Genomic DNA, 23,782 nt, shown 5'->3' with positions numbered 1-23,782 from the left:
ACAAATGTGCACCAACAGCAGAAACAAAAACCTAGCTTGGGGTGCTCTGCCAGTCACCTGGGCAGCATTTCGGTCTCTCCTGAGTGGCTGCACAAGTGCCCAGCTTATGGGAAGCACTGTTGGGGGGTCAGCTGGAGAGATGGAATGAGAACACAGGAATTCCTGGCCCCTGCTCATCCCTTCTAAGCAACAAATCAATCACTGTGCAGAGAAACACTGTAAGATCCTTTACTTAAAATAAGCCGCACAGCCCCTGCCTGCTGATTTCACTTCTGTGTTGGCCTCTCTCCAACGCTTTAATCAGAGCCCACTTCTCACCCCAAGCCAGAGCTAAAGCTTCTGATGGGTGACTGGCACCATCACTGGAAGAGTAAGGTACTTGCTGCAGGGTGGTCCCTTGCGGAGGTCCCCGACTGGGAGTTAGGAGAGCAAGGTGCTACTCCCACCTGTGCACGTCACTGTCTCTGCATCCTTGGACAAGTCACATCCCTTCTGTGCATTCCCTTTGTAACCACTATTGCTTCATCAGTTTTCAGAGCTTAAAAAAGGGAAGACTGGAAAAGCGTGTGACTTGATACCACTCTATGAGTGCCTACAGGAGAGGGGGGCAAGGCTTTAATAACGGGCTCCTCCATCTGGCAGAGAGAGATGTAACAATGCAAGGTCTGGAAACTGAAGGTCAGAAAAGTCAGACTGGAGATAAGGCATCAGTTTCTAGGGGTGGGTGTCATTAACATTGGAACCGTTCACCAAAGTTCACAGAGGAGTCTCCATCATGGAACATTTTAAATCAAAATTGGCTGTTTTCCTAACAGATCTTCTTGAGAATATTTTTAGGAAGCTCTATGGCCTGTGCTACACAGGAAGTCAGACTAGATGGTCACAGTGGTCTCTCTGGCCTTGGAATCTACGAATCTAATCTGGGGTACCCACCACTTTACAAGCTGTTGCAGAAGCAATGGCTGAAGAGCGTGAGGTAGGAGTTTAGCAGTAATATCAGGTGTATCTGGTTTCTGGCTTTTGTTATCTTGATACACGTTCCAAAGATGCTCACCGATGTACAGTCAGGGGAGCAATTAATAAACAAGGAGGAGGAATAGTGTATTCAAGAGAGAAGCATAAAGCTGTCCTCACTTCCCCACCCAATATCAGTGACTGCCCAGGAGGAATCAAATGGAGGGGCTCTCTGGCAGGAGGTAGAGTTATGGGAACTCTCAGAACCAAAGGGCGGTGAGACCAGATTCTGAGATCCCTGTTATGTCATGTGGTTCATTTGATGTACCTCTGGAGACCTCTTGGGGTGGAAGTGGTCAGTAGAGTAGTGGTACTTACTGCCTCTGCAGGAGCTGCTGCTGCTGTTGCCGATAGGAGTCGACTAACTGCTGTGGAACTAACTCCACTAGCTCCAGACTTTCCTTTATCTTCATCAGGATCTCAAAGTTCTCCCGGCCACGAACCTGAAGGAGGGAGCAAGGTGAGCCTGTGCTTGGGTCTGGCTTGCCTTGTCAGGCTGGCAGAAGAATCTCTCACACAGCCAGATGTACTTTCCCCTTCCTTTACGCAGCCCACACAGGAGCCAATGTGAGGATGGCCATCAGCACAGGCAAGGCAAGTCTCTCCTGAGAGAGTCAACCTCAAGAAATTCAGGTGCAACTCATGGTCTCCTCTAGTCCGCTTCCAGCAGGGGAAGAGTGGTGGTGTGATCACCTGTTCCCTGCCCCGCCCCATGACAGCTGGGTGAACCAGGTCTCTGGCAGCGTGAGCAGTGCCACAGATACACATTGCCAAATGTTCAATCTGATTTTTAACATCTGGGATGGAATAACTTTTATGTGCACCAAGGCATGTGTTGATGTGCACCACCAACATAAACACATGCTGCGGTTGTGGCCAGCTGTGGGTGCTCTTCTAATCAGCTGGGCAGCACCTGAATCTCTCCTGGGTGTCCACCAAAGAGCTCAGCTTACAGGGAGCTGTGAATGTGACTTAAAGCCTTATTTCGGAGCAGGGTTTTTTCTCATGGGATTGCAAAGCAATCACAGGGCACAATTCCAGATCCCAGCTTCTCCTGCTTGGTGCTCCGCATTTGTTGCAGGCTTTCCCCCACCTTGTTCTTCACTGTGCCAATTCTTAGCCCCATCCATCTTCCTCCTTGCACCCTGTCTCCCTTCTGCAAGGACTCATCAGGGCTGTCAGTGACAGCACCCAAAGCAAAGCATTTCTGGGCTGGGTACTGCCAGAAAGGGCACTCTGGGGCAGCCTTGTCCTTCCAGCTAGGTGAAATATCACTTCACTGCCACTGCCCTTTGAGTTCTGGGAGCCACTCCCCATATCCCCACCAGGGCCGTGCTTTTTCAGAGCAGGGTTCAAAGCCTCCATGCAGCGGGAGGTTTGATACTTACAGGGACATAATACATTTCCTCTTCCCCATGCCGCCTTTTCTTAATGCCAGGCCCTAGCGCAGGAATCCCTGGGGGACTCTGTTTAAAAGCTGAGAAAGGGGAGAGGAAACACCGTTATGGGAAAACCAAGTTAAATGCACTCATCTAACTAGGCCACGTAAGCTGCCATGGCCTCCTTCTTCCATAGCATTAGAACAGGGAACCATGTTAGACTACAGCAAATGCAGTATCTCCTAGCAGGGCAGGCAGCTGCTGAGGAGTCCAGCTGAACAAAAGCCACAACCCAGGAGCAGGGAGCTTTCCTGACTCCCTCTGAGAGGAGCCCCAAGCCTTTTGAAGGGGCATCTGAGCTGGTCCACCCCAATCTTCCTGCAAAAACATAGCTGTGGCTCCAGCTCACATGTGGGAGAGAGGGAATTGCTGCCCATTTCTCGGCTCTTTGGAGTGGTTTGCTTTGTTAAAATTGAGGAAGATCAATATCAGTCATCCACTTTCCCCACTTGCTAAGATCACACACAGTTGACAGGTGGACAAAAGGTGAGTTGTTATTGTGATGCAGAGCAAGGGAGAAGCTGTTTTGCAGGAGCAGATTAATGGCCATGATCACTTTGGAGGGTGTTACAGGTTGGACTTCCCTGGTTTGACATCCTCAGGACCTGAGCAGTTCTGAAGGAGGGAATTTGATGGACCGGGGGAGGTCCTCTGCCCTGGTCCCCAGCCTGCCACCCTTCTCTGCTGCTGGCTCTGCTGCCCGCCACCTCTGCCCCTCGTAACCTCTAGCCCCAGCAGCCCCCTTACCACTGGCCCTGGCCAGGCTGTCACTAGCCCCAGCCTCTGGCCCCTGCTGGGCTGCCCCAAGCCCTAGATGCCAACCGGACTACCAGATGCTGGCCCTGTGCATGCATGCCCCACTGAACTCCAGGAGCTCAGGACCACCAGCTCCCTGTCACTGGGCTCCTGCCCCCCAGGGCTCCCAGCTGCCAACCCTCCTTCCACTAGCCTCCCAGTCCGAGGTTCTCTTGTCCAGGAACATCCATGGTCTTGCTGGACCCAGATGCTGCCAGACCAGAGTCCCAGTTTTGGGAGGTACAGCCTGTGCTGCAAACAGTTAAATAACTGCCTCTACCAGGCTTAGCTCAGTATGGGCCAAACAGGGGCTCCAACAGACTTGCTGGGGCCCTGGGCAAGGTGGGAGGGACTCTACACTCCTGAAGGGGTGGGGCCTCAGGTGGAAGGGGCGGAGCAGCATTGCAGAGGGCATGCTGTGCTGGTGTCCCCATGGCAGTCGTCCAAGCGGCCCAGAGCATACTGCGCAGTATGCGGTGGCAATTTAAAGGGCTCGGGGCTCCCAACTGCCCCCCACTCTGAATTGCCAGACCCTGGGGCAACTACCCTCTTCCCCCCTCAGGGGAGTGGGCCTGGTGTCACATTTATTGGGGCAGGAGGAATTAATGATGAATTCTAATACACAGAAAATTTATGTCTCTGTCTCTTGCTTCAGTCCCCTGCCCTATACACAGCAGGCAAAAACCTCTGTTGATAGCCTGTCTTGGGAAGGGGCCGTGCACCACAGTACAGCAAAAACTCCTCAGCGAGCACCTGGCCAGTGCCAGAGGGGAAGAGAAGAGACAGAGAATTCCTTTCTGGTGCCCGCAGAGAAGCAGCTTACGCCCTGGAGCAGGTGAGCTCTTTAACTATTTTGGCACTAACAAACACTCCCAGTTAATAATTAGAATGACCAAATAGATCTGGACAATGAAGCTTCTGCCCTAAGAATGCCACTCTGGTGTTCGAGTTTCAGAGGGTTAGCCGCGTTGCTCTGTTTCAGTCAAAACAACGAGGAGTCCTGTGGCACCTTAAAGATGACTGATTTGTTTGGGCATAAGCTTTCCTGGGCTGGAACTCACTTAGTCTGGTGGATGAAGTGGAAATTTCAGTTTGCAGGGATACAGACATGTGCAAAGATGGGTGAGTGCCATTACTCTGGGGAGGACCAGTGCTAATGAGTTCAATTCATATGCAAACGGTGCTGTCACACTGGTTCTGAATAGACTGGGAGTGGCTGGCTTACGGCAAAAAGTAATTTCCCTCTTTTGAATTCACACTCTCTCGTCAACTGGTAGGAGTGGGTCACATCCACCCTGACTGAACTGATCTCGTTAGCACTTGTCATTCAAATAGTAATACAAGTCATGCATCTTTCCTTGCGTATACATCCTGCACAAACTGAAGTGTCCCACGAAAGCTCACCTAATAAACTATTTTGCTAGTCTTTAAAGTGCTACTTGACTGCTTTTTGTTTTGATAGTGTATAAACTAGCACGGCTTCCTCTCTGTTACTATTCTTCATGCATTTGATGAAGTGGGTTCCAGCTCCTGGGACCTTATGCCCAAATAAATTTGTTAGCCTTTAAGGTGCTGCAGGACTCCTCCTTATCTTTACTCTGTTTTGCAGACTGCCAGGTTCAGGTCTGATGACAGATGGATGTAAGCAATGAAGTGGGGATCAGGGTATTGTTTGTCCTCGAAACTTCACCCGAGGTTCGTAGTTCAGAGACTGTTGCTGCTGCCCTGGAAGGCTGGATGGCACCAGCTTAGCAGTCCTGGGCAGGGCAGAGCCAGAGGCCTCCCTCAGAGCTGGGGTCACCCTTTTCTGGCAGGCAGACTCACCGCGCTTGTTGATGTTGCCATTTTTAGCTGCATTTTCGTTTAGGGCTTGCTGCTCTCGGTAGTGATCTTCATCAGCTTTCCGATCTCGCCCGGGACAGGCGCAGATCCGCCCTTCAAAGGATCTCCTCCCCAACACTTGGCCGCTGGACCAGAGCCCAAACCAGAAAGGAAAAAAATCAGCCTTAGCCTGAACCTCATTCTCTAGATTAATGACTCAAAAAGCTTTTAAACACTCCAGAAAATACTAAAAAGAAGAGCCCCTCCCCTGCAGAGTTCAGGATAAGGTCACTGACTGGCAGTGAATTTCCCCTGGTGACCTCTCCTCTCTGATGGGCAAAGGGACTGCTTTGGGTCAGGATACATAAAAACACCTGAAAAACCCCATGTGTGGCATTAACCTAAGCCAGAAACTCTCCTGAGGAGCCAAAGCCTTGGAGACGGGCAGGATGCTTGGCCAGGAGGTTGGCCTTGGGCTGCATCTTCCAGAACTTTCTGGGCTCCCTTCTCCACCAAGGGTCTGGCAAATGAGTGTCTGGGATTTTGCTAACTCCTGTGTTTGACTGCTGAGGCTCCCCCCAAGGCCAGGCACAGTTCATACGTGACTCTGCAGCTGACATTCACACTCCAAACTGTCCCCTGGTGCCCCAGGAGAGCCGGGCTCAGGAGTGAAGAGGGGAGGGGACGTCTGGCCTTTGCTGCAGAGGTACCACAAGAACGACTCACTCTCTCGTCTCCAGGGTGATAATGATGAGGATGGGTCGTCTGTTCATCCCTCCCACGCAGCTGCTGTTGCACATGAAATTGTACAGAATGGTGGTGAACTCGGTCCCAACCTGCTCAGAGGAGAGGAAACAACACACTGAGCATCATGAAGGGTGGTGGGTAGGAGGGGGGTGTTGGTGGCACAGGGCTGCAGCCAGATAGGTGAAAACAGCATGTCTCAGGCCAGGCCAGAAAGAGGTGGAGGATGGAGGGAGGGGGATTGTTCATGAAGGCAGGTAGGAAAGATGAATGTCTGATCCTTGCGCTAAAGAAACATCCCTTTGAACGCGGATTATGTAGCCGCAGCCACTGCAGGGGGCCTATGTTACTTTCATATCGGAACAGTTTCGTTAGACCTTATTGCTAGATATTATTTCATTCGTTGATCTGGGAGTGTGCCATTGCACCTGGAAATCAGCACCACATATGAGCTAATTTCACAGTGCCCCAGGGTGCGTGCTAAGCTTTCCACTCATAATTTCTTGCCTTTCATTATTGTTTTAGATGCCACTGAGGCGTTCTAGGTGGGCTGAAGTTTCCCTTAACCTGCCTCACGTCCCTGCAGGTCTGAAGCAAGGGTCTCCTTTAAAGTGCGATGCTCTGGCAAATCCAGAAAGGCAGGGAGTACAGGCACAATGTATTTGCTATCACAGGCTGTCACGAGGGGGATGTTATTCTCCAGACGCCCCAGTGCCTTGTCCTGGATCTAAATTCCTCTCCTAAGTACCACAGGGCAGATGCTACTTACAGCTACCTCAGTGCCACGGAGTCACTGCGGGGTCAGATTGAGGCAGGCAGTGATAACTTTATTCAAGAAAAACATCACTATTTTCACTCTCCCTCCTGTCCCCCTACTCCTGCCTCACCCGCTTCTCCTCCTGCCACAGGACCCCTGTTCCTCTTCACATAAAGCAGATACCTGTGGTGGCTCATACGGCACCATTACGCTCTGCCTTCCGGTGACAGGGTCATCTACGTACTGCGAGAGATTGTTGCCTTCCACCCGGATCAAGTGGCTGGCAGGAGCTGACTGGCCTGCAGAGGCAGAAGGCAGAGTTAGAGCAAAGACCCTTCGCTCGTGCTGCTGACCTGAGAGTGAGCATGATTATAAAATCGGTTAGTTAAGCTGGGGGTAAAGACAGTGTGAACATCTCCTGGTTGGTTTACACCAGGCACATTTCAGTTTAGCTTACGGTGATTAGGACTTGGGCTGAACAAACGAAAATAAGTGATTTGAACTAGAAAGAGAATTATACCAGATGGTCCAGGTAAACAGTGTTTTTTTTTTAAACTATGCCAGTTAAACCATTTCAACGTCTTGGTGTTAACATTGTTTCTTCCAGCTTTCCCTCAGCCCCAACTGCTCTCAAGGGGTCAAGGGAACTGCTTTGGGTCAGGTCACAGGAAAACTGACCTGAAAAGGCCAATGTTTGGCATTAAACCTGAAACTCTCCTGAGGAGCCACAGCACTTGTTTAATTGACTTGTATTTTCACCTGGCAATGAGTTTACTGAGTGTTCCAGGTGGGCCTGAACCAATGCAGGATTGGGCCCCATCACTGTAGGCAGGGCCAAACACATAGCAAGATGTTCACTCCAGGCCCTTGCACCTCATCCTCTGAGGCACAGCAAGCCTGGGCACTCACCAGTGGGCAGGCCCAGCCTTAGGGCAAGGTGAGCAAGGCAATTGCCTTGGGCTTTGAGCCGCCAGAGCCCCGCACCAGGTCCCGCTGTCAGCGTGCCACGCCCACTGGCCGGGCTCCGCTGTCAGCGTGCCACGCCCACCGGCTGGGGCATCCTGTCAGCGGCCACCTTGGGCCTTGCAAACACTTTGGCTGGGCCTGTGAGTGAGCTCCAATCTCCCCAGTGGCTGCTGCTGGCCAGGCTATTTCTGGAGCTGCTGTTGCTGCTCCACTTTGGTGGTGCACCAGTGACCTGTGCATAGGTAGCCTCGGGGTAGCCAGGGTCACAGGCAGGTCTGCTTTCACAGCCACTCTTTGTCTGGGCATTTTGGTGCTTTCTTCAGCAAAGCGTCCACAGTGGTGATTTGTGGCTGCATGTTTCACTCCCTTCCCTGGGTGGGCTGCCTGCTGTGGCTCTGTGGAAAGGGGGCACTAGGCAGGCCCAGCTAGGGAGTGACTTGAGTTTCTGGGTCTGACCATGCCAGTGAATGTGGGCACGATTGCCCTGTCTGAAGAATCCTTTAGCTTCCTTCACGTCTGCTCATTCCCGCCGACAGGAGAGCAGGGCCCCACCTGAACAGAGGCACATCAGGCAAGTCTTACAGGGAGAGGCAGGGCCCCCTAATCCCTTTCCAAAAGCCCAGCCCCATTCTTTCCTGCTGCATTGAACTGGGCTGGGCTGCGTTTTCAGCAGGCAAAGGGTGGCACTGGGAGCAGGGCATGATGTGTAACAGCGGGAATCTCGTGAGCAACACTTCCGGCTTCACTTCTCATGTCTTTTCCAGATAGGGTTTAATGATGAGCTCAGGGTGTTGGCTGGAGCCAAATTCTGCCTTTCTTGCTCTGAACGTCTTTGAGGAAGACGTGGCCAATGGGTAACATTTTCAAAAACTCTTAAGCAACTTTGCTCCATTGATGTCCAGGGGATTTAGGAGCCCAACTCACTTAGGGACAGATGCTTGGAGGTATTTAGGCTCCTCGCTTCCAGATAAACGAATGGCTTTTACGTGCCTAACTATTTTTGGAGATCTGGAATGTGTATCCCAGTGTTGCAAGCAGGGTCCCCAGCACCCATTAGGTGCAACATGGTGGTTCCATCTGAGCTTCATGGGGAGCTTTGGGGTTCTCAGACCTGAAACTAGGGTGGGGGTGGAGGGACACGTCTCCGACAAGCGGGAGTGAGAACAGAGAGTCACATCATGTGGCTCTGTCTGGTATGCAGCTTGGCTTGGTGGGAGCTTGGGGATGCAGGTAAACAGCACAAGACAGGTTCCAAAAGAATCATTATCCCCGCCTGCCACCCAGCGACCTGCTATGTACGTGACCGGAGACCTGCTCTCACCATCATTGAAGTCCCGTCCCAGCTCATGGTTGGGGCAGCGCTTCACCACCTCCGTCACGTGCTCCGCCTTCTTGTAGACAGGCATAGCCCGGATGACGGTGCCCGGCGGGGGTGGCGTGGACACTTTGATCTGGATGGGGCAGGTCTTGGCGATTTGACAGTAGAGCTTCTTCAGCAGCGGTGAGTACTGGAAAAGAGGAGGGGGAGCTGAGTGGAGGGGCACATCCCTTCGCACGGGCAAAGAGCAGGAGGGGGCAGAATGGATTGTAGTACAGAGCTTTGCAATGCCAACATGTCTCCATTCAGTGTGCCCACAGATGGGGGGTCCAGGCACACTGGTCAGACCAGCACACTCTGACTGCTCCAGACAACACACACGGCTCCTTCATTTATTGATATTATTGCACTAGCACCCAAAGGCCTCAATCTGAATGAGCTGCCCACTTTGTGCTAGGTGTTGTATGGATCCACCAAGACACGCTCCCGGCAAAGCAAAGCAACTGAGCAAGGCCGGGGTGTGGACATGCTCTGGGTCCCTTCTCCATGCCTGCAGTTCCCACTTTTTAGAAATGTCTCTTGGTGGAGGTCCCCAGGTCTGCAACCCTCCTCTTCCACTGCCCCATCTTTAGCTGCCGTTTTGCATTGTGGCTGCACCAGGGAGACAGGTCGCACCTATGCCTTTGGCCAGCACAGCTGGTTTTCACACAGAACACATGGCAGGGGTTGTTAAGGGAAAATGCTTGGTGTGACTCAAAGACAGCGACAAACATGTAAGGGAACAGGCTGAACGGCCAACCATCCATCTAATCTTTCCATCCATGTGCAAAATAAAGTTTTATGTGCACCAAACCATGTGCAAATGTGCACCACTGGGAGAAACAAATCCTAGTTCAGAGTGTTTTCCAAATCAGCTGGGCAGCACTGTAATCTCTCCTGGGCAGCTGCACAAATGCTCAGCTTACTGGGAACACCGGTAATGGCTCACCACTACAGTTGCCTTGGGAGAGCACCAGCCAAACCCCACATTCGACCTTCAGTTACATGCCTTGCAACAACCTTTGGGGCTGGGCCCTGCATGTCACTGGAGTTGTGTAAGTACTGTATCAGGGAGGGCAGACATTTCTTCTGGCCCTTTGTCTGCTGGCTGATGTCTGCCAGAGGAAAGCAACAACATTTCAATTGCCAATAACCCTCTGCTCCTCTCTCCCCACTCCCCACCCCCACTTGACTAATGCAGCCTGGTCGCACCAGGGTTTGTGCCTCCATGTGGAACAAGTGTTTTAATGCCACCGCTAGCTGCTACAGCCCTTCTGCACATTCCCGTTGGGTTCGGGAGGTAGCCTAGAAAAGGGAGACAAAAACTCTACCCTCTCTCCCCTGCCCCAGAAGCTAGTGGATGTCCTGTGACCCTCCCCTACACACAGCCACCATGGACCCTGGGGCAAGGTGGGAGGGGGGGCCCAGCTCTGTGCCCTGCAAGGGGCAGGGCCAAGAACAGAAGGGGTGGGGTCTAGGGCAGTCAGCCCTCAGCACTGGTCAGACTGTGGCGCTCCCCCTAACCCCCCATCAACTTGCAGCAGAAGCAGAAATGCTGCAGCACTTCAGAGGCCACAGCTTGGGCCATGCTCCTGCCAAAGTAGCAACAGCAGCTGCCAGAGCTCCAAGCCCCTTGGACACTCCAGGCCCTAGAGCAACTGCCCCCTTGGCACCACATCAGCAGACCCGGCTGAGCCAGAATACCTGATTGGCTCCCTGAGCCTGACCCTCAGCAGTCAGGGATGAGACACTCCTGCCCTCAGTGATGACGTGGGGAATATTAAGGTGGGTGGGAGGGGAAAGAGACTTATTCCAACATGCTGGAACAGACAGGCTTGCTCAGGGATCCCCAACAACCACCGGGTGCTAGAAGAGCTGCTGGGCACTTACCAGTTGGCTGCCTGCATGGCTGTGCCATGACAAGCTGGGATGATGTAATGAGGGGGGTAGGAATGGAGGAAACAGCTCACTTTGTAGTGGCTGATCAACTCCCCCTCATTCGTGTGTGTGTGACAGAGAGAGAGAGCCAACCACCTTCCCACACAAAAGTGTTCAAGTCCCCAAACAGCGGCAAAAACCCCAAAAGAATTGTCTTTTACCTCCTGGGAGCGCCGAAAAGGCCGGCTGTGTCACAGAGACATACAGCATTCTCATGCGTTTTAGGCTCTAGTCAGCGGGCAAGCTGCAGTTCTGCTACCACTCTATTATCGCTCTTGATTTCAGAAAAGTGACTCGCTCGCTTTTCCTCTTCCACAGCCTCTGGCCTGAGCTGCTATAATGATTCTAACTTTAACCCAGGTGGTAAGCAGTGTCCCTGCAGCTGGTCAGCATATTTTGTTTGGTAAATAGGCTCAGAGGGGTGGCTGTTAGTCTGTAGCTTCAGAAAAAATAAACAGTCCTGGAGCACCTGAAAGGGTAACAAATGTATTTATTTACCTAATAAATCAATTTGTTAGTCTTTAAGGTGCTCCAGGACTGCGCATGCTATGGATGTAGAGCAAGGACAGCACAAATCTGGTAGCTTCTCAAAGCTCTTCCTGCAGCTCCCCTGGTAAGAAGACCTCAGAGCCAGGTCAGGCAAGGCGCTTCCATGGGTCTGCCCCACATCCTGCAAAGCACAGCCAGATTGTCTTCAGTCCTGCAGGGACAGGACGATGCCTCAGTGGCAACACTGTGAGGCAGCAGGATTATGCTAAGCGGTAGGACAGACAGAAGCAAGTTTTACCCCCATGCTAAGCACAGGCAGGGGCAATGTCGTCAGCTTACAGGGATGGCTTTCCTTCTGCGAGGCCAAGGCTCAGGCCTGGGGCTGGACTATGCTTCTCTCCCTACTTTGTAGTGAAGCCCCAGAGATCTTGGGCAAGACTTTTACTTTGGATTAATGGCTGCCTGGGACAACATGATGGCTCAAGGCTTAGTTGAATGGTGGCCACCAGCAGTGACCCCATTCCCCAGGAAAACCTCCCAGCCCCCCCAGTCTTTTACTACGTCAGTCTGAAAATGGCCAAGATAAGAGGAGTATGTGCACAGACGTGTATGATCTTATACAGGCAACAGTTCTAAAAGACCTGGGCTACAAGTCAATGTTGAAGTGGCATCAAAGAGCAGCCGACCTCTCTAACAAAAGAGAGGGAACTAAACTGACACTGCTCACGGCAGAATGGGTCAGGGTGGGAAACCTCCCGCTGGGATTAATGCAGCCCAGGTGTACCTGCCCTAACACAGAGTTCAGCACCAGGCGGCGCAAGACCAGAATGACATCGTCACTTTGGAGAACGTTCTGAGGAAAGCAACAAGGACAATCAGAGTCTGACGTGTGAGACTGATTGACAAGAGCTACGTTTGTACACAAAATTACACGGTGGTGGAATTTACACACACACACACACACACACACAAAACAGTGGGATCCCATTTATCTTACAGTACCACCGAGAGGCCCGCCCCAGATCAGATCCCAGTGTGCTTGCACTGCACAGCCGGGAGAGGAGGCCCTGCCTGGAAGAGGCTACGGTCTAAAAAACACAAAGGGTATCACCTTCACCTCCTCGCTCTTGCATACTGCACCGGCACCAAGCGCTAGGAACTGAATCCAGCCCACAAGGCTGTCCTGCCTGTCCGAGTTAAGAATGGGAAGTTTAAGAGTAAGTTTTAGGAAACGCTTGGTAGTGGAGAGCCACGTAGGAAGAGAGCCCCAGGGGCCGTTGTGGAAGCATCATTGCTCAGAAAGGTGTGCCGCACAAGTGATACAGGTTGACCCTCGAGTCCGGAACTCTCTGATTCAGCAACATCTGTGGTCTGGCATCATTTTAGTTAGCCAGGCGAGCACTTACCATGGGTGTGGCCACGTTTCCCACAGTCCTATAAAGTTTGTTTCCCGCAGTCCAGGCTCTTAGTGTACTATGCTGTTATTTAGCTGTGATTTATCCCTACATGGCCGTGTCTACACTAGCCCCAAACTTCGAAATGGCCATGCAAATGGCCATTTCGAAGTTTACTAATGAAGTGCTGAAATATATATTCAGCGCCTCATTAGCATGCGGGTGGCCACAGCACTTTGAAATTGATGCGGCTCGCTGCCATGCAGCTCATCCAGACGGGGCTCCTTTTCGAAAGGACCCCGCCTACTTCGAAGTCCCCTTATTCCTATGAGCAGATGGGAATAAGGGGACTTTGAAATAAGCAGGGTCCTTTCGAAAAGGAGCCCCATCTGGACGAGCCGCGCGGCGGCAAGCCGTGTCAATTTCGAAGTGCCGTGGCCGCCCGCATGCTAATGAGGTGCTGAATATGTATTTCAGCACTTCATTAGTAAACTTCGAAATGGCCATTTGCATGGCCATTTCGAAGTTTGGGGCTAGTGTAGACATAGCCCATGTCTTCTAAGAGCCCAGTAAGCCGTGGAAGTGTTGGTCATGTGCTAGACAATATTGACCTCTTGTGGTCCAGGAAATTCATTCATCTGGCACCAGTCAGGTCCCAAGGGTGACAGTTCAACCTCTAGAATGGGGCCTAGACATGTACTGAGGTATCTTCTGGCTTCTGGTCAAATAGGCCTGTTTCTAACTGTATTAGAGTGCTGTGCAAATAGAAAATGTGTATCTGCATCTGCAAAAATGGTCTTGGGTGATCCACATCCATGGACATGGATACCCTCAGGTGGATACGCACAAATTTGCAAGGTTATAGGTAGAAAAAAATGTACCTGTATCCATAGCTGCAAAAATGAACTGTGGTAGATATACATAGATATCTGCCTTATATCTGTGGTGTTTTAGGGCACTACTCTTAGCCAATTATTTCAGCTTGTCCATTGCCCATTGAGTGTACAAATGGAAATAAGAAATGTATTTTTTTGCTGGCATATTCTCAGCAGGAGTTGCTGCAGCCTGGTATCCTCCATCAAGTCTGGGCCTCAGATGGACATGCTGAGCTCCACATGCTCTTGTCATGTAAAAGTTTGAAAGTGCTCAAGTTCAGCCCTCTGGCAGCCTGCAGTGTGTGAAGAAAATGGACTTTATTTTGCTCTGGTTTGTACGTGCCTCCCCTCACTGCCTTCTGCGTATTTCCACCTAAGTGCCAACACAGCAGGAAAGCTGCAGCTTGAATGAATTACTTGTTAAAGAGACAATCACTGCCTCTTGTGTCCTAACCCCCTGGTTGTGGTTCCCAAGCTTTTCACTGGTGCAGACCCCCACTCGCCCCCTCCCCCCCAAATTGCTTGTGGACTCCCTTCACAGGCAGTTCAATTTTCTATGGTCATTTTTATTTATCCTTTTTTAATTCTCAGACTCCTGCAATACCTGGGGTGGGTCTGTGGGCCCCAGGTTGGGAACCACTGTCCTAACCACTCCGAGGTTATTGTGCCAATGTGAAGATTCTTTGTCTGCTGGCAAAGGGCATCTCTTGAGAAACACAGGTACTTCCTTATTTAATATATCGCTTTGTCTTTACGCTGCCTTTCTCGCCTTAGGCTCCATGAAAAGCGGCTGTCGTGTGCACAGAGGGAGCTCTGTAGTACATCATTGGGGTGAAGGTATCGTTCTTTGAAATGATTCACCATTGTCCTGCCACAATATCTGCCTTCAGTTGGAAACATCGGTATAGAATCTACACAACACTGCCAGCATATCCGGTACCCATGTACGTCACGCGACCGCTTTGGGGCACCGTGGAAGTGATTTTCCAAGCAGCTTAGTGACTTGGGATGCACGTTCCCCTGTGGTGTCTTGTGTACCCAGAGCCTATCTTCTGCCACCAGCGTTGTATGGCTCCCTACCGGACTCCAGAGCCGCCAGCAGCCAGAAGGGTCCACCCTGAGCAGCTCATCTGACTGTAGCAAAGGCTGAAAACACTCTATTAAAAATGTTAATAGAGAGAGATACGGTCAGGGAGAGAGAGTCAGACAAAGAGTGGGGATACACCCTGGAGACAGTTTGAAATGTGTCTGGCTTGGTTGGTTGTCTCTAGAAAACAATTCATTTTTACAATTGAAATATTCTCCAGAAGGGTCTTCCAGGATGTGCTTGATCACGTGAAAGAGAAGCAAACCCTTCTAGCAAGGGCTGTTCCCAGTGCACAGGCTACCTAGATGTGCTACTTGCTTGCAGTGGAGACTCACTCATTAGTATTGTAATGATACTTTGCATTTAGCTGGTGCCTTTCAATGGAGGATTGCAAAGCCACCACCCAGTGTGAGCAAGTACGATTAGCTGTGTTTTACAGATGAGAAACTGCAGCACAGCTGCTTGCCCCAGAGCTCACGACGACAGAGCTCATTTCCTTGGACTAACCACACACCACACTTTCTCATGTGAATCTAGTTTCATAACTAGGTAAATACCATGCTTAAGTCAGAGTGCAGGGTCCACTGCAATTAGTATAGGAGCTGCTAATTAAACTGGCTGCACATGTAATTACCACGGCATGTACTGTACCCAGTCAGGCCTGTGCTGTTACTGTGCAAGTACAAAAGCACTTACAGGTTAATCTCTGCTAAATAAACTGCCACACCTTCCTAGGGGTTTAAAAAAAAAAAAAGAGCCTGGAGCCTGGCAAGGCTAGAGTTAACCCACAGGTGCCTGCTCTCAGTGAGCAATTCTCAGAGCAGGGTGGACTCAGGCTGGGCTCAGCTGGGCTGAATTGCTCCAGAGGCAGAGTTTATAAGAGGAGTGATCCCAGTGGGGCTTTCTTTCTGTGGTCTGGGGCTGAGTTGGTGTGATAGTTAGGTCTTGCTAGCAGGGGAGAATGGAAGCTGTTTATGTAGTGCGGATTAGTGGGTGGCTGTTTTCCTTGTTGCCCTGGGAATGTGTGCTGTTCTGGGGGGCAGCCAGACAGGGCCAGTGACTGGCACAGTAGGGATGGGACAGGGACAGGGACAGGGCGCAACGCAAGCAGCGGGAAAATATGCAGCAGTGAAAGGGATGGTAGCCTCCTCTGAAAAGCCAGGAGGCAGTCTGGGCCTTTGTCCTCCAAGGCCAGGGAGAGCCAGGAACCTTGTTACTTTGGTAACTGAGGCACCAAAAATGCAGCTAGAGGGAGGGCTCCCAGAGGCAACTGCACAGGGGATCAGCAAAGCGTTTATGCATTCCTCACCCCAGTGAAGGACTAGACAGTGCCAATGGCCGAGCTGCACTAAGGAATTGTGCAGAGTGTTCTAGTTGCTATTGAACGAGGCTGGGCTATGGAATAATGTTTTCAGCTCTGCCACTGACTTGTTGTGTGACCTTGGGCAAGTCACCTCCTCCTCCTGATGACTGTCTCCAGACCTTAACAGTGGGGATAATAGTTACCCAGCTCATGGGGTGACACTTACAAGGCTTAGTTCATTAATACCTGTCAGTGATTTGAGCTCCTCTTACTGCTACAGGTGTGTCCTGGCTTGATTGTGTGACATGCCTCTGAGGTTCCCCCTCTCTCCTGCAGGCCTGATGGCATATGCGTCTGCACATTCAGCCCCTTTCAGAGCTCAAGCTGAGGGCATTTTTCCTCTTGGGGTGGAGCACAGAGTATGGGATCTAGGTCACATACCCTGCCTCAGTGGGGCATGGAAGCGTGTTTGTGAAGGTCCATGGCTTTGCTGCTTGGTAGGAAAGGTCACACAGAGGCCCCACAGCTGCTGACAGGCAGGTCTCAAGTTTTCTGACAGTGACAGCAAAACACACCAGAAGAGTGGGACCTCTGGGAGGTCCTGGAACACTGACAGCCAGGGCAGAGAGACAGGAGGAGGGAAGCTCTTCTGGGGCAACTCCCACTTTCCTCCCTTTCAACTGCATAAGTATGTGGCTCGACCCAGACAAAAGGTCCACCTAACCCAGTATCCTGCCTTCTGCCAGTGCCCAATGCCAGGTGCCCCAGTCAGAATGAACAGACCAGGGAATCAAGTGACCTGCATCCTGTCACCCATTCCCAACCTTGGCAGACGGAGGCCAGGGACACCATCCCTAATAGGCATTGATGGACCTGTCCTCCACGAATTTATCTAGTGCAGGTTGGGCCTCCGTGGTCATGACCAGTCCCAAAGGATGGAGTTTGCCAGAGTGGGGGAGATCAATTCCAACCCCTCTGCTAATGGACTCTGGGTTCTCCTGGGGTCTGTCAGCAGATCCTGTTAGGGCTCCCTCCTCGTTCCATGCCCCTGGCCCAACTCTGCTGCTGTCCCCCAAGCTGCTGGACTCCCAGCAGCCGAGGCTGTCTGATCCAGGAGCTCTCTTGGCCCCGATTGTTGCTAGACCAGCGAGTCCCACACCAGAGAGGTTCAACCTGTACTTTTTTAAACCCTGTTAAAGTCTTGGCCTTCACAACATCCTCTAACGGAGTTTCATGGGTTGTCAGTGCATTGTGTTAGGCAGTTGTGTGACTGCACAGTCAGGAAACTGATGAGCAATTCTGGCCATCCCACTTCCATTCCATCTCCATCCAAGCTGCCTTGCACCTAAGAAAGAGTTTCTTGAGATCTCTTCTCCTCTCCTGCATGCACCTGGGCTACATGCAAGACCAGGGTGGGAAGGCAGGGAACTAGTTCCTGCATGGCAGGGCCTGCTCCTGTTCAGAGCACTGTCTCATCCCCAACAGCACACAACTTGTGCCAAAAGTACCACCACACAGGAAGTCTATGGTGTCCTTACAGCTTGTTCCCAGTCCTCAAAATACACAGAGCAAAAGCCAACTGTGAGACAGTAGGAGTCCTGTGGGTGTAGAGGAGAGTGACTGGAGGCCAGCTGCAATGAGGAGTGCCAGCGTAATGCTGTCTCAATACTGCTGCTCTTATTCCATTGCACTGACCGTGTACCATTGGCATGGCTCGAGCTAGCTTTTAGATGTTGTGTATCGCTGATGTCACCCTGTGCACTGAGGGTTTTACTGCCAGGCTGGTTTCATACCTACAATAGACAGGCCTGCAGGGTGCCTGGGCAGGAGCTGCTACCTCCACAGAGGAGCACTGTGAACATTTGGATTTTCGGGATGGCGACTGTTTTGTGGGGGTTCCACTCAGGATCTTGTGGTCAGTGCATTTGTGGGTGATTAAAGCCTGTCTTCCCACAGTGGAGGGCCAAATGGCAACTGGTGCTAACCACCCAGGAAAAGCAACCAGTATTAATATGGCTCAGAGAGTGCTGGGTTGCCTTATTCTGTGATCTGAGTTAATCGTGCACATGTAGGCAGGCGTATCTGATACAGATGCTCTCTGCATGCGTGATATAAAGTTGTGCAACACATCTGTAGCCACACACACAGAAACACCCTATGTATGGGACAGCAGATTGCTGCGTGGCCTGAGCAGCTAGACTCCCTTGCACCACAGGTTTGAATTGTGCTAGGGTCGACTCAGGCCTTCATCCGTCGGGAGCAAACCTGCGAGTTCTATGCATTGCACTGTGCATTGAGTGAGGCTTTTGGAGGACATTTGAGGCTCTTGGCTGCCCTCTGTGGACCTTTATGAGCCCAGAGTAAGGATTTGCTCAGTGTTTTTATAGTGAAAATCGACCTTTCTGTGTCTATGGTACGATGTGCCATAGGCTGCTCTGCCAGGCTGCATTTCACTGGGGTTGCAGCTCTTTAAGGCAGTTTTTCAAGGATTTTGGAGCACTTTCGTGCTGTGTTAGTGTATGATTAACATGATCCACCGTCACACACACAAACGCGTCCAACAAAAAAAGCCGGGCTCTAATGCGGAGTAACTGGCAGCTCACCTTCCTGGCAAACATACCTGCCTCAAACCCACCCCCTTCAGTTTAAGTTTTGGCCAATAAAAGGGCAGGGTGAATTGGATGTGATTTTTATTCCTGTCTCAGGGCACGTTAGCTGCATCGTGCCTGCACACAGAATGCAGCTGTCGCAAGGTCTCTGCTGCCCTACAGCTCTGCATGTATCAGTTCTGATCAAACTTGCCAGTCAGCCCAGACGAGGGGAAGGTGGAAGGGTTTGTTTGACAGATGACTTCCAGTAAACAGCAGCAGCTATATTCAGAATCTCCCTTTCAGCTGGGCCTTGTGTTGCACAGGCCTGTGTGTGGATACATTCTTACAGGAAATTCTACGGTGGAACCTAGGTCTTAGGAAATTCCATGAACGTCTATTCCCCGCTGCCAGACCGATGCAACTGCACTTTGACAGGTTCCTCTCCTGTAAACTGCGAATAAATAAAGAAGCTGTCAAGTGACACGCTGCAAAAGGGCAGAGAAGTTAGGAGAGAGAAACAGGGCATGAACGAGACTTTCAGCTGAGAGCTATGTAGCAAGACAGCAGAGTGCATTTAACACTCTGCCTGGTGGCAGGAGCTGCAGGGGGGACGATTCTGTGACCAGCAGGGGGCAAGATTGTGCTACAGGCCAGAGAGTAAAAGGTATCAAGGAAGAGAGCTGGCTGGTCTCATCTCTACAGAGCACTTTAAACACAGAGGAGCCGTTTTGGTCTAGTTCCTGAAGCAGGAGAGGTGTTTGAAGAAGGGGCGGGGGGCAGGGCTTCCTCTCATTTTTTTTGATCCAGAGGCTGAATAAATTTTGTTCTGTGCACCAAGGCATGTGCAGATGTGCACCACCAACAGAAACACATGCTGCCGGCTGTGGGCACCCAGCTAAGCAGCGAGGCAGCATCTGACATCTCCTGCGCAGCCACCCAAGTGCTCAGATTACAGGGAACGCTGGCAGAGGAGCTGGATAACAATTTACATCTATGACGTGCAAGTGAATTTGGTAGTAAGGATTCTCCTGACCTATCTGAGTCACACAGATGTGCCAGTATCTGACTGCAGGTTGGACAGGTCAACCCCCCGTTTTAAAGCAGTAGTGCTCAGTGTGACACTATGTACATGCCTTGCTGTGACATACCCAGATCTTAGGCTAACAAAGCGTGTGGGATCTGATTACATTTGGATGACACACTAAAGTCCATTTCTCAGATGTGATGTGATGTGATGCGGCATATAAACCAGGATTCACATTTACTTTAGATCACATCAGTCGCTCCTGAAACACACACATAGATGCAATTTGTGAGGCTAGAATAGAGAAACTTGATCCCTTTGCTTTCGCCCCTGTACTACACACGCCCCTTGTGAGTGTGATCTGATACATTCATTTTCAGAAGGCAGCCTGGCAAAACCAGGGTTACTTGGGGGGCTCTCCCTGGCCAGGTGTTAACACACTGACAACTCCTGTCAAAGGATCCTTTCATGTACACATTCCCGGGCAGTTCCCAACGTGCCTGGGACATAACATTTTTCTGGAAGAGCAGAGGTGCATTATGGTAAGTTCTTCAGTAACACATGCTCTCATTATACCATGTTATGACATGGATAAATTTCTGTTAAATAGCAAAAAACGATTTCCCTGAAGGCAAAAGAGCTGCAGCCGAACACAGACATGCCTCCACCGATAACCTTATCATGTCTGAACAGCTCCAGGATTGCCTTCAAAGATTCTTGAACAATAACAAGCTATTCTTTTAAGGAACTGTGTGCTGATAACTCTGAAAAAGTGGCAGTTTGGTTTGTCTCCCATTTGAATCCTGCCTGCAATACACCTCTCTTTTCTTTAGCACAGACGTCCTATCACCTACTGGTCTATGTCCACTCAGTTCATGCCTATCCCATTTGCATGCCCTTTGCCGTCAATGGGAGTCTCCTGGAAGTGACTGGTTCCTTGCCTCTTAGAGTTATTCCTTTCAAAGGAGTAGATATTCCTTCCTGAATGAGCACTCTGCACCAGACCCCTCCATTTTAAAACATAAAAAATACTTTGCACTTAGCCTGATATTCAAGAGGAAGAAGCCCAAATATTTTGCACTCCCCATCATGAACATGAAATTGCACTGCAAAAGCAGATGCCATAGTCAGACTCATGAGTAGGGATTTGCATGAGACAATAACCTATTGTACTTGCATTTCTGTTTATCGTCCTGGGCTTCTGGCCTTTTAAAAAAAACAGACCAATGGGAATCAGCCCTGTTAGAATATCAAAGCACTTTACAAAAATTTGCAAAGATATAGGTGTCCTATGTGCAAATGGGCTAACTCAGCCATTCACTAGAGAAATTACTAGCTCTAGTTCACAGCAAGTCAGTGGTAAAGTATCAATGGGGTAGCCGTGTTAGTCCAAAAACAACGAGTAGTCCTGTGGCACCTAGTAGACTAACAGATATTTTGGAGCATAAGCTTTTGTGGGCAAAGACCTGCTTCATCAGACGCAATGTAGTGGAGTGGCAAAGTTGGAATCTCAGGTCCCAATGCCTTGCTATAATCACTAGCCCAGAGTCACCAGCTGGCCCTGCTTGCAGTGTTCCAGGATCACACTTTTGACAGATGTGGTAGTGGAACAGCTATTAAAAACAAGGACTAGTCATCTGCTTTCCTTCATGGCCTACTTATTGTGAAATATGTGGCATCTTAAAATAGCTGTGTTGTGCATTGTATTATCTGACATGAATTCCTTTGTGAGGCTACATTTGCAGTATTACATCCAGTTCTGGGACCCCCAGTGTAGAAAGGATGTGGATGCATCGGAGCGGGTTCAGTGGAGGGCAGAATGATTACGGGGTTGGAGCACAGGACCTATGAGGAGAGGCTGAGGGATTTGGTGTTATTTAGTTTGCAGAAGAGAAGAGTGAGGGGCAATTTGATAACAGCCTTCAACTTCCTGAAGGGGGCTCTAAAGAGGATGGAGAGAGGCTGTTCTCAGTAGTGACAGATGGCAGAACAAGGAGCAATGGTCTGAAGTTAGAGGGAAAGGTGTAGGTTGGATATTAGGAAAAACTATTTCACGAGGAGGGTGGTGAAGCACTGGAATGTGTTACCTAGAGAGGTGGTGGATTCTCCATCCTGCGAGGTTTTTAAGTCCCGGCTTAACAAGGTCCTGGCTGGGATGACTTAGTGGGGGTTGATCCTGCTTGAAGCAGGTGGCTGGACTAGATGACCTCCTGAGCCCTAGGATTCCCAGTTAGTGGGCAAAACCCATCCTTCATATAAATGCTGAATACATCAGGGTGCAAGGTTATGTTTGCTCCTGTTTACAGTCATTGCACTGCATATATGTCAATCACCCTCCGATACATCTTCAGTCCCCGGGATTGAACTATATTCCCACAGAGGTATAGATTCCAGAGCCGGAAGAGATGACAGGGATCATTTAGTCTGACCTCCTCTTTTCGAGGTTTTTGTCTCACTTTGGAGAAAATGTGGCTCCGTTTTTTCCAAGTTGTAAAAATTTACTATTCCCATTTGGGTGAGAACTGGAAAGAAAGAAAGAAGACGACAATGGCTTCCTGAAAGGAGCTGCTGAACAGGCATTTTGAAAAAAAAGCCTTGGACCTCTTCCAAAGGAGCTGTCCCTGGTATAGGAGGAACATAGTCAAATTACAAAGAGATGTCTGGCTTTACTCAGCAAACACACCCAGTGGCTTCTGAAGGGGAGTAGTTCCCAGGACACCCGGGTTCTAGGCCTTTACGCACTTCCCGAGGCAGATTAGCCTATGCCGGAGAGACCTTCCTTTTAAGGTTCTATTTCTAATATAGACTAGAGCTGCCAGGGAGAAAAGAGCACCCAGGTCTGACATCTCTATTTCATTCCTTCTCTTTACGTTTGGCTCCTCCTGTCCCCTCTGGGTATTTATACACCTTTAGCATCTTCCTTCCCCCTAGCTTTTATTATTAAAGTCATTTTCCACACTGAACAAAGGCAGAGCCAGTCTTATGCTATGTTTGTACAGGAACAAGCCCAACAGGGCATCGGCTTGGCTGGGGCTTCTATGATCTACTATGAGAATTCACAGCAACGGCAGCATGGATCTGATGTCAGCTGAGCCACTCTAGCTTAAAACACTTTTAATCCATTTTCTACCCTATTGATGCAGTGCCAGAGGGTTTTCATTTGTTGCAATGAAAATGAGACCTTCACCTGTTTAGATGTCTCTTCTCTGCTACTGCAGCCTCCTTTTGTTAAATCTGAGTACTTTCCAGAGTAGTAGGCACTACTGTAGGAGCCAAAGTAGCATTCTATTGACAGCCTTTCACTAGTCAAACATATCTCTGAGCAAATCCCAGGCCTTTTTCAGGTGCCTTTCACAGTCAAGACTGCTTAAGTGTAATGGACTAGAGGTCATTTCCCCTGCCTTCTGAAATGCAGCAATTTCTGGGGTGGGACAGAAAATAAAAACACTCCTGGGGACATAATCTGCTCTTGTGAACAGACTCTTTAATAACACCTGTCCCAACACTGATGTTTATCCCTAAAGCGTAGGGCCAACAAAGGGTTTTACAGAGACTGTGGTCGAAATCCCATTCTGATCCCCCACGCAGACCCACTGAAGTCTGAGCTTGCTTGTACTGTCATACAGTGCTGAGTCTCACCATTTACTGCCCTCCACCCTGAGCAGAGAAACAGAATTCCAAACTTGACTAGGGGAGAAACTACTCCACTGGTTGTATCCATGGGAGCTTCCTATGACGGGGATCGATGAAAAGAGAAGCATTTTCCCTTTGTGCTTTGAGAGCCTAAACCAAAATCGAATCTAAATATTCAGTGTGAAAAGGCCTGATCGAAACATCCCTCCCCCTACTCCTCCCCATTGTGCAGAACCGCTAGGCGGATGTGTCCCAACAGATTCTGAACTGATAAAATCTCATTTATCTTCAGCTGTTGACACAGAAGCGTCTCGACTTGCCTGTTTCGGGAGGGCTGGATCCAAGTGCTGCTTTCCTTCTTGAAGGGAACGATCTGCCCAACAATTACTTTTTTCCACTATCTCCCCCTGCAACCTCCTCCTCCGCCTCACATTCCAGGCTCCTCATTAGTCCTACTCAAGACATGTCCAGGTCTGCAGTCAATGGATCCCTGTAAAGTCACTAGACTGGCAAGAGGGCGAGAGAGAAGGAAAGTACTGCCTCTGGCTGCTAATT

General features: G+C 50.3%; 1 protein-coding gene across 1 annotated transcript in view; it reads right to left on the bottom strand.

Moving 5' to 3' along the window:
- The window catches only part of TP73 (tumor protein p73), a 65,899-nt gene that overhangs the window by 6,929 nt on the left and 35,188 nt on the right, over nt 1–23,782 (bottom strand). Inside the window, exons 3-8 of the mRNA XM_075018037.1 lie at nt 8,858–9,044; nt 6,754–6,869; nt 5,796–5,905; nt 5,073–5,215; nt 2,403–2,491; nt 1,333–1,457 (exon numbers count right to left, since the gene is read on the bottom strand). Of these exons, the coding sequence (XP_074874138.1) occupies nt 1,333–1,457; nt 2,403–2,491; nt 5,073–5,215; nt 5,796–5,905; nt 6,754–6,869; nt 8,858–9,044 (770 nt within the window). The remainder of the gene's footprint in view (nt 1–1,332; nt 1,458–2,402; nt 2,492–5,072; nt 5,216–5,795; nt 5,906–6,753; nt 6,870–8,857; nt 9,045–23,782) is intronic.

Source organism: Carettochelys insculpta, chromosome 23, assembly GCF_033958435.1.
Source record: "Carettochelys insculpta isolate YL-2023 chromosome 23, ASM3395843v1, whole genome shotgun sequence".
In the NCBI taxonomy this organism is placed as follows: domain Eukaryota; kingdom Metazoa; phylum Chordata; order Testudines; family Carettochelyidae; genus Carettochelys; species Carettochelys insculpta.
Note: the sequence above shows the minus strand (reverse complement) of the source record. Positions and strands in the feature narration are given on the sequence as shown.